Raw genomic sequence first — 10,636 nt, 5'->3', positions numbered from 1 at the left:
CTGTACCTGCAGCTTTCACCAGGAACCTACAGCCTCCGTTTGCCCATTACGAAATACATCTACACCTAGCGCAGAAGCCTTCTGCAAGTGCACAGGCATCTGATCTCCTGAACACCTGAGGCTGTCCAGAGCTGAAGGTGACTGCACAGAGGATCTGGGTGCAACTACCGCTCTGCCCCAGACCTGCTGTGTCACCTTTGGGAAGTCACTGTGACTCCTGACTCAGGGATTTCTGGAGCCAAACACCTTTGGAGATACAGGCTGTCACTTCCTCGTGCCTCATCGTCCAACGTGTAACCCAGAGGAGACTGGCATCTTCCCAGCACTGTTGCACATGGTGGTACCGAAGGATGATTCTACTGAAGACCGCACTACGCTAGGTACGGGAGCACTGCAACCAGTGAAGTAGGTTATGAAGATGGGAAAAGAGCACGGGAAAAATCCAAGAAGTGGCACCCACATGATGCCACCCTCAAACCCAGGGGAAATCACAACCAGAGAGAGACCAGTGCTCTTCTAACCATGGATAACTGCTGCCCGAGACAGTTACCCTCTCCTCTGGAGAACCACCACAGCATTGGTTCCTTGTCTTAGGACAGGCCCATTTACACAGCAATGACCTTGGACCGATTAGAAACACCTTGGCCCAAGAGCACAATAAATGTGTTTAAGTCTATAAACATATACCCCAAGATAACCATAAAAATCACTTTCCAGTGTACGTTTTAAAATACTACCAAAGAGGGGTTAAAACAGAGGAGGGCTGGAGGCCACCAGTGTCCCACTCATTACAACATAATATATGGGAGCACGAGGTTAAACAGCCATGCCCATGCGTAGGGTGCATGAAAAACTGGCAAGTGGAAGATTAATCGCCTGCACGAACGCTGTTATTCCAACCAGCAGCAAGAATAAGAAAGAAAGTGGCAGTGATGTTGACAAAGGCAGTTATCATACTTGTACGTTTCCTTTCTCACATTCAGGCTGTAAAACAATTCTGGAGCGACTGTTGATCCCCTTCTCTGTGCTTAGGCTGCTTCTCCTCACACACCTGCTCTTTGTTTCCCCCGTCAGTGGCGAGAGACAAACATGACATGCCGGTCCCCAGAAGTCCTGGGTGTCCCACAGCCATGTCACCACCACAGCGGGACCTTCAGGCGAGTGCTAGTGGCTATTCACTATTACAAGGTCTCTCAGCACAGCCAGAGGAGTTTAAATGGCTTAAATGTACAGAGGAACCAGGCCCCGGGTACATCCCTAGGCTGCATCAGCTATTTAAACACACAGCAAACAGCAAGGTCTTACAGAGCTGCGCAAACTCATGCTGTCTGAAGCACCTGCAGCAAGCAAAGCAAGCCAGTCACAGACAGCTGCTCTCTGCTCTTGCCCCAGTGACAAAGGGCTTGTGCAGTTCATCACGGGGAGGAAGAGGCAGGACTGCTCCACCACGCACACCCCCCGGACTCTACACCCCCCACGCCAAGCTTCTGCCCACCCACACCTGCACATACCTATTTATCTACTGGCATCCTCCAGATTATTTACCCGCCACTGTAGCCACTGGTAGAACTTACAGGGAATGTTCTGCCAGCTCTGTTTCTACAACCCTGTTTTATATACAGCTCACCGACACTTTAGAACATCTCGCAGCAGAACGCAGAGCGCCCGGCTGTTCAGATGTGTATTTATTTTGGGGTCATGCCTTTTTAAGTGCCTGACCAGAACAAAAAAAATGGCTCAGAGCATGATCGCATCACTGTGAAGTATACACTTGCATTTTCAGTCTAGTAATTCACACTTGCAAACAATAAAATTACCTTCTTCTGTCACAAAGGAAAGCTGTTATCATTACTGCTTCCCTCTCAAGCGTACAGGCCTGGTCCTTTCATTTTAATTCTCCTGCAGTTTAAAGCAGACGTTGAATTCTTCTTGCCTTGTCTGGTATGGCCGTGTGCTGCTAGAGAGGTATTATGGCCCATGCCAAGTGCAAGGGCATTTTAAACCAGGATGTGAAGTGACCGAAGTTAAACAGCGCCCAGGTTTTCAGTATGCAAAGCAAGAACTCCCACCAAACATGGAAGAGCTGCTGCACAGAGGAAACAAGAATCTGTTCTTAAAGCCCGCAATGAACAGGGCAAGAAATAAGGGGCTGAAATTACAGCGGAGGGGAATTTAAGCTCAACATTAGGACTGAACAATGCCACAGCACATCTTGTGTGGAGGAAGTTGCAGAGAAACTGCTTAAGGAAGACTGTAATAGGCAACGGTGAGGCATATTCTTTGTGGTCCAGGTAGCCTGCAGGCATTTCGGCAACCAGTCAGGAAAGCTTAGGCTTCTATTTGTGTATCTGTCTCTTGTCTGGAGCAAAAGCTTTCCTATGTATGTCAAAAACTGGAATATTACCACCACCGTTACTAAAGCACTGGTTTTTGCAGGCACTCTCAAGAGCAGAGCTCCACTGCACAGAAGGGTAAGCAGAGCCACAGAAACACGGAGCGACCTGCTCACGGCCATCCACAAAGCCACCGGCAGAACTCGGAACAGACCCTGCCCTGCCCAGCCCGATGGCTGCGGCACTGCCCCATCCACGCCCAGGGCTGGCTGGGAAGCCTGGTCTTGGCAGAAGGAGATGCAGCTGCCCACACGCCATGACCCTCAGGCACACTTGCTGGCGCGCGAACACATCGACGGCCAGTCTCGCTCTAGACAGCTAAACCGGCATCAGGAGATGAGCGACTAAACTGCCGTGAACAGAAAGGCTGGCGGGGCTCCAAAGTGACCAATAAACTGAATGTAAGCGACAAGTTCCTGCAGCAGCAACTGCTGCCACAAAGAACCCAGAAAACACGCAAGCGATGTCATAACTCCCTCGATGTGCAGAAAAGCCCCAGAGACATTTTCAGTAAACCAGTTGTCAAACGCTCTGTCCCTACCACAATGATAACTATGTCGACACGGCGCAAGGCAGAGAGCATCCCGTTAGCTGTAACAGCTTCTGCGGGTCAGCCAGGCCCCCTGCAGGCTGTGGGGGTCCCCGGGTGCCTCCCCAGAAGCGAGGGATTCGGAAGGTGGCAGCCAGATGAAGTGGGGCTGAGGCCCAAGAAGGCTGTTGTCAGAACAACTGCACTGTCCCAGCTGTTCGGATGCACTTCACGTTTGCTGGAGGATTCTGGCTTACAGAACGCATTTTTTATGCAACTTTTGGAACACAAGCGAGTGCGGTGGACTGCGAAGGAGGAAGCAATGTCACCTCTGGGGACAGCAAACATAGCATGATAACTCCTGGATTATTAGGATCAGTCTCACTCGGCTTTTTTCACCTTCCTCCCTCTCACCCCACTCCATGCAAGCTGAGCTTCACTCTGGAGACGGAGCAGGGTCTGCATGACTGCCTAACCTGTGGGACAGAGCAGTGTGTATTCTACTCAAAAACTACCCCCACACCACCTCATTCGAAATTCTCAAAGCATCAGTAGTATCCAGCCAGCTGGACAGAATACTAAGACAGAGAAATACTGGAGTTATGTACATTATTAATGCATACAGTGTGACCTGGTTCCTCCTACCCTCGCATATGCCACCTGCTAATTACCCTCAGACAAAAAGATGGGGAGAACAGGCAGCACATCTCAGAACCGTTTCTACAGGATGGTACAACTCCACAAGGAATGTACATCTGTCCTGCCCCACGTTTGACTCGGGCATTCCAAACCAGCAAAGACAGTAATTCCACACGGGGAAGGAGGCCCTTGCCAGCTGGGAGGCACAGGAAGCTGCTAGCTCAGGCTCTGCAGACCAGAAACACAAATGCACTTGATTCATTTTCCAAACAGATGAAAGCATGGATGGCTAATCTCGCAGTGCCCAAGCCACTTCTGTCCCTCTCCTCCTATGATCTGCGTACAGGGGTGGAAGAACTGACCACTTTACATGGCAGGAGGCATAGCTTTCACCCTACACATTTATTTTTGTGGTGGAAGGATCTAGACAATGTTCAGAAATCAGAGCAGTTTCCTCACTTGAAAAAAGAGAAAAAAATGAAAGAGTAAAGAAACCATGAGAAAGATGCATGATGAAACAGCACAGGTCTTAGGACGAACATAAAACGTCTTAGTGTCAGCTTACTGGAGAGCTCTCACCCAGAAGTCTGTGCAATACCCCAAAAGGCAGCAGTCTAAGAACAGCAGGTATTTGGTTTCCATTTCACAAACAGACAAATGACATCTCTCTCTCACAAAGCACAAACATGTTCCACAACCCAGGGGAAAGATGTTTCTCAAGCCTTCTACATCCATTCACTGGAAAAATTATTCCACCTCCTTCCCACGAAAAGCTCAGCATTTCGAGGTGACTTTAAAAGGGTAATACTTAAGAAATATGGGAGTATGTGCAGAAAAACTACCTAGTAACTGTGCACAAAACTTCATTGATATTTTCTTTACTAATTAGCACATTAAAACGCTAAAGTCTTCCAATAAAATTCTTCACTCCTTATATAGACATAAACACAAGCAACATAGGTCTCGAGTGAATCTTGACTGAACTCTTCCAGTCATTAACTGATCTAAGAAAATGCCTACTAGTGAGGAGTTAAAACACTGCCATTTCTGTTAAAAGCCAAGACCTTTGTAAGATTTGGTTACATCTGAAGACACCAGAGAACTTAGCTGTCTATTTCCAAAACAATTCCACAAAACCAGATTTCAAAACCGGAGGAGTTTTAGGTCAGGGATCAGAATGAAGGTACTGAGATTTATGAAAATTTCCTGTTTGGTGTCACAGTAATTACAGAGTGAAAGCTCAGCCAGACTGCCTGGACAGATGTGACGGAGACACCCAGGCTATGATGCCAGTGACAAATGGTTAACTGATAAGAAGAAATGGAGGGGCGACAGGCTGAAGAACAGGTCAATACCATGCTGTCATGAAGCCATTTGAGAAACATAATTAATCTGTTACTCACCTGGCATCATCATTCATTGTACAGTGGTCAATAGGTGCCATGAAGCTCACCAGCTTGCTATGGACGTGATACCTGAACAGGGTGGGAAATAAGCAGGCAGCACATTAGGAACTGTTAATGAAAAGGAAATGTTGCTCCTTGAATACAAACGTACCAGTCCCTGAAGTGCATTGGCTTTGCTGGTGGCTGGTACCTAATGAGTCACCAGTAGTAGCTGGCAATTCCCTCTCCCCTCCCTTCTCCTTCTCTCTTATAACATGGACAGAAGAATAATCAGACGATACAGTGAACTGAATAGCAAGCAAACCCTTTTTTAATCACAGCTAGAAAGAGGACATACAGCATCCATTAACTGCGGGCGAGTGCCTAATGAGACTCCCAGACAGACAACCCTGAAAAGTCAGAGCCCGAAAAACAAGAACTCGTTTGTGCTCCCCGTTCAGCTGGTGTCTTAATCACCTTCTGGAGTTTGTGCCCACAGAGCCCACTGCAGGCAGCAGAGGCGTCAGAGCATCAGTCCTCCTCAAGCATCCCTCTGCTGTCCCTTCTTCCTTGCTCCGTGGTGCCTATGGCCCTAGGGGGTACCCAAACCCCACTCTGCTACCCAGACCCGTAGCTGGGAAGTTTTACCCTGCATAACTCACAAAGGGAGCAAGTGAACACAAGCAAAGAAGGAGACAGGAAAAAGACCTGCGCAAAGAAGAGATGAGGCGTATCCAAGGTGATACATCTGTGCTGCATCTGCCTCAGCTGCTGATCCACCACAATCTTTCTGCAAGCTGTATGCACCTACCGATATGGGATCCCCGTCCCGCTTTCCGCACTGGGACTCGCAGTAGATTTCATGACTTATATTCAAGGACCTGACATAAAATTTAACAGAGTACTGAAAAACTCAGGATGAAAAGGTGGCTTTAAACTCTAGCGTCTGAGGGCAGGGGATGCCAAACCAATGGCTTTGGGTGTACACTACCTGAGTCTGAAATGTTTTATCCAAGCTGCTGCTATTTTTAGAGCTTGACAAATAGCAGGCAAAAGGATTCACAAAGCATTTGCCCAGCATCACCTTTCCACTCTGTAACCTCTGCACTCCCTTTTGTTTGCTTATGCAGGAACATTCCCTCATGGCGATTTTCAGCTCACGAGGTTATTTCCAGGTGGCTCTTCAGGCACAGCACACACTCACCCTTACCAGGGCTTCCCTGCACAATCAGGTCTTTGTCGTGGCAGCAAGTGCCCCGCTCTAAGGCTGTGATACTGGAGTTAGGGAGCAGACACCCTGCGCGGGGCTAATACTGCCACCACCAACAGCTCAATAGGCTGGACGGTGAAATAGTTTGCTTACGAGGCATTAACAACTGATGGATTCCTACAGATCAAAGCTTGTAGAGGCGCAGCCTCCGTCGCGCCAAGGGCCCTTAGCAATTCTGATAAATTCTCTGACACAAGTTGTTTGGCCAGAACTAATTACTGTCACGTTTTTTAAATCAGGACTTTAAAAATTGCTGTCTGGCAGATATAAAATATTTCATTTCATTCACAGAAAGACATCTCATGTTGCAGCACCACAGGACCAGAAATCACTGACATGAAAAATAGGTGTGCACACATCACTCCTCCATATCCACCTCAAGACAAGGCACGTCCTAGCGAAGGACAGCAGAGTTCTAGGCACCCAGTTTCTTAAGCCTGACTGTGGAGTTTTTTGATGAGCTCATTTCCCCCCTTAGCACCTCGATTTCCCTTTCTATGGAGGGGACAGGTACTGATGTCAAGTGCAAGATCAACTGCTTTTGAAAGATCCTCGCACCCTACAATAAACTAGCACACCTCATCCAAACGTGCTCTAATAGTGAAGGGGTGCAGAAGGATTGTTGAAAGGGAAGGATTATGGTGAAATTTAGGATTAAGTACTTTGCTCCCCAGGATCAAAAAGTCCTTCACAAAAACAAGTCTAAGTACTGCTGCCCCAATTTTAGAGGAGGAAGCAGCACAGAGGATGAGTGATCTACTTGTGGTGACACTGAGTGTCTCAGTGGAAGAACCGACTATTTAGAAACACCCATTTGGGCTCTACTCGACTATCCTAAAAAGATGCTAGAGCTTAACTGCATGTTAATCCTAAACACAGACACTGACACTTTTTTCTTTTATTGATATTTTCCTTGCAGGGTCAGTGCAACTTTTATTTAAAGAAGAAAAAAAAAGGCTCCTAAGATCTAAGAGGCAACTGACTTGGTGAGATAGCTGATCTCTCAGGAACGCTGAAGCGCACAGATTGCACACAATGAGAGACTTCCCCATTATTCCTGGAGGTTTACGAGTCTGACTCGGTTGTGTGATGTTGTCAGTAGTTTTGACTGAATCATGAATATATCCAATTATGTGTGATGCTGACAGAAAAGAATATTGATAGTCAATAATTACAGGCTTTTCAGGCCAACAAAGTAGCTCTTCCCTCTTTTAATAAATTATCTTATGACATCTATCTTAAAAATTGCTATGGCAGGCCTGACCCAGACTGACTCCACTGACTTTCTATCAGATGCCATCTAAACTCAGGATTTATAGTTTACTCACAAAAGGATGGTTAATGTTGCAGATTTTTCAGGAAGCGGAGCAGCTTTGCAGCATGCCTCCCTGCCACAAACATCTCCTCCCCTACAAATCACACCGTCATGTTGAACTCCCGGAGACTAATATATCTGCTCTGCAAAGGAGAAAAAAAAACCCTCTTCTCTCCAGACTCCTTCCCTTTCCACCCCACCGTGTGGAATACTCTTCCACTGGAAACACAACAGGAGAGATCGACCCAAATCTGTGATCCGGGATTGTGAAATGCTTTGAAGCTAAAGGAAGCTGTGATGGGACTTACAAAAATAAAGAGAGATTAGGCACCAAGTTCCAGATGATGGTGGGAAACAAGGTCCACCTCGCTGAGGCATTTCTGTACATCTCCCCCTAGAGCTGCTGTTCACGTTTTAGCCAGCTAAATGTATGCTGCACAAGGGGTGTTCACTGGCTTTCACTCAAAATTACAGCCCCAAACTGCGCAGGACATTTGGACATGTCTCTCCAGTATTCTCTGAGACCAATGACATTTGCCAACACTGATCTGGGCCACATCCAACCCAGCCCTTACACTCGGCTCAAAGGACATCTGGATGCCCCAGAGCAAGACGTCTTGCCCTCAAAGGCACGGATAAGCCTCCCAATGCACCCCAGAGCCAACCCAGCACTGCCAAGACTGTATTCGGCAAAATCAGAACTTGGCTTTGCTCACAGACGCTGTCACCCACCGGATTCTCCTTCCTTTACTGGCTTTTCTGTCCACTTTCTTCTTGATTTTGCTCCGTAACTTCTGGATGGCCAGCCATTGCCTGAGGAACGCAAGATGAGGGTTACACAACCTTCCACCCGCAGGGAAAGCCCTGGAAGCCTCAAGCTTGCCTCCATTTTTCATTCTTTCTTAATTACCGAATATTTTTAAGAATCTTTAGAATAAAAAAATAAAATCTTTACACCATATAAATGCCAAGATCTGTTAAAAAGCCCTTCACAGGTACTGCTTTTTTGTTTCAGCCTTGATTACAGAACAACTTCTGCTTTGCACAGAGAAAGCCCATGGCAGACTACATGGTCTGCCACGTCCTAAACTGATTCCTTACGGGAACCGGCTTATGCTGCTTCATGAACACAACTACCAAGACGCAGCAGATTTATTTCCTCCTTCAGTTTTGCAAAATAGATTGAAAATTATAAGTATTTCTCCCCATTTCTGACTTAAACCCAGTAAGAATGTTCCAAATATGACGACACAAAACTACAAAAGAAAGAAAAGCAATAAACACTTTCAGAAAATGCCTTTAGAAGGGAGAGCTCAACTCCTCAAACAGAACTTAAAGAAGTTTTCAGCCAAGGAAAACTTCTACTAGTTATAATTTTTTTTTTTTTTTTAACGAAAATGAGAGTCATCTTACCTGATTTATACAAAGAAAACTCGGCATCAGGGAAAAAATCTAGCAAAATCCAATTACTGCAATCTTAATATAATCTTAATTACTGTAATCTATTTTATTGTAAAGTCAGATAAATGTACAATGTAATCACCACTTAAATGTAATTTTGTCTATATCATGTTAAATTATGGTGAATAGCTTTCCATAATATTCCAGACATACACAAAATAAATTTGACACATTGCACTAAAATTTGGGTAATATTTTACAAGGATAAAAGTTATTTCACCATCACAAAATTTCCTACCGCACTTCCCCCCCTCCCTATACGCATACCCCCAGCACTGCTCCAGTGGAGAGCCCTACACCGGCGTTTTCAGCTTTCCTCTGCTTTTACGCTTTTCTGAATTTCAGCCCATGGCTAGTTACACTGGTCCTTAAGTGGTACTTGGAAGTTCCTTTATTTTCTGACTTTAGAATTAGACAGAGAAATAAGAGCATCCCTACATGGAATGGTAGTTTACTTCTGCAGGCAGGAAACATTCCCTGATGGTGTCTTAGAACGCTTTCTTAAAGCGGGACAGAGCACACACAGGAACATGCACAATGTCCGGGACTGGAAGCCCAGGTAGTTTTGCACTTCTGGACTGGATCGCAGTGCTGGGGTGAAGCTAGGGATGTTCCAGACGGCAGCAGGAACGCTTACCTGCCCATGGCTACCTGGTCATTGGGGTCCCACGACGTCGTTTTACGTTCTATAAATTCTCGAAGGAGCTAGAAGAAAGACAACAATCCCACTTAAAAGCATGGTAAGGACATGTTGATGCCAACAGCCTCACCCATTTCTCAGAAGACTTAAGAAATCAGATGCCAAGTTCCCAGGGGAACCTGTATGCCTCATTTCTTGAAACTCCCTAGAAAAGCCCAAGCCAAGAATCAGACATTGCCTCTGCACAGAAGTCTTCCAAGGGAAGAAGCTGATGGCTATGCTAGAAGTTCAAGGAATTGTAGATCATCCTCCTCTTCCAGTACGTGACTGGGGCATAACACTGAAGGCCACTACAAAGAGTTTCTGTATTTCGGATGGATCTAGGAGTAGTATAGTCTTCCCTTCAACATATGATGGTTTATTCGGGTGACACATAGCATCATGTCATTCGTCTGAAGAGAATCTAAAAGGTTTTGCAGAGCCAGAGGGATACAGTTTAGCAACACTGTGGTCCAGGCACAAGAAGCCCCACATGGGCAAAGCAAACTGATGATCTTCAGTCTAAGCAACGGCAGTGGACTGGACCCCTGGGGGCACTGCAGACCCGCCTCGGGGACTGCCAGATGGGCCAACCACTCGGCAACCACCGAGCCCAGGAGCCCAGAGCAAGGTGTACAATCCCACAGCAGGCAAATCCGTGACACGCCTCGGGGGATGTGAGCAGCTGAGCTTCAACTTGTATTTCAGAAGCTGGCACTGTTCCTCGGCCTTGGGAAGGGACCAAAAGGCCTGAGCGTTCACAGGCTCTTGTGTACACAAGTCCCGTGGGCAAGCGATGTAAGGCAGGCAGGGCTGCTGCAAGACCTCTGCCCCCCAGGGCTCACCCCACACTTCAAGTGGGGAGGGCAGGGGGGGACTGAAACAGTTCACCAAACCGAAGTCAAGCGTTGCTGGGCAGTAATGCTGGCTCTGAGGACCAGCACAGCAAAATAATTTTTATAGCT

At 46.7% G+C, this 10,636-nt stretch overlaps 1 protein-coding gene across 1 annotated transcript in view; it reads right to left on the bottom strand.

The window, feature by feature from the left end:
- Window positions 1-4,960: 4,960 nt before the first annotated feature.
- Window positions 4,961-10,636, bottom strand: part of LOC104494126 (protein AATF-like) — a gene marked incomplete at its 5' end in the record, with an annotated part of 17,205 nt that continues 11,529 nt past the window's right edge. The window contains 3 exons of the mRNA XM_010136915.1: window positions 4,961-5,036; window positions 8,264-8,344; window positions 9,630-9,697. Coding sequence (XP_010135217.1) covers window positions 4,961-5,036; window positions 8,264-8,344; window positions 9,630-9,697 — 225 coding nt within the window. The remainder of the gene's footprint in view (window positions 5,037-8,263; window positions 8,345-9,629; window positions 9,698-10,636) is intronic.

The sequence above is a fragment of the Buceros rhinoceros genome, unplaced genomic scaffold, assembly GCF_000710305.1.
Source record: "Buceros rhinoceros silvestris isolate BGI_N320 unplaced genomic scaffold, ASM71030v1 scaffold29185, whole genome shotgun sequence".
Taxonomy (NCBI): domain Eukaryota; kingdom Metazoa; phylum Chordata; class Aves; order Bucerotiformes; family Bucerotidae; genus Buceros; species Buceros rhinoceros.
The sequence above is the reverse complement of the archived record's forward strand: the minus strand, read 5'-3'. Positions and strand labels throughout refer to the sequence as shown.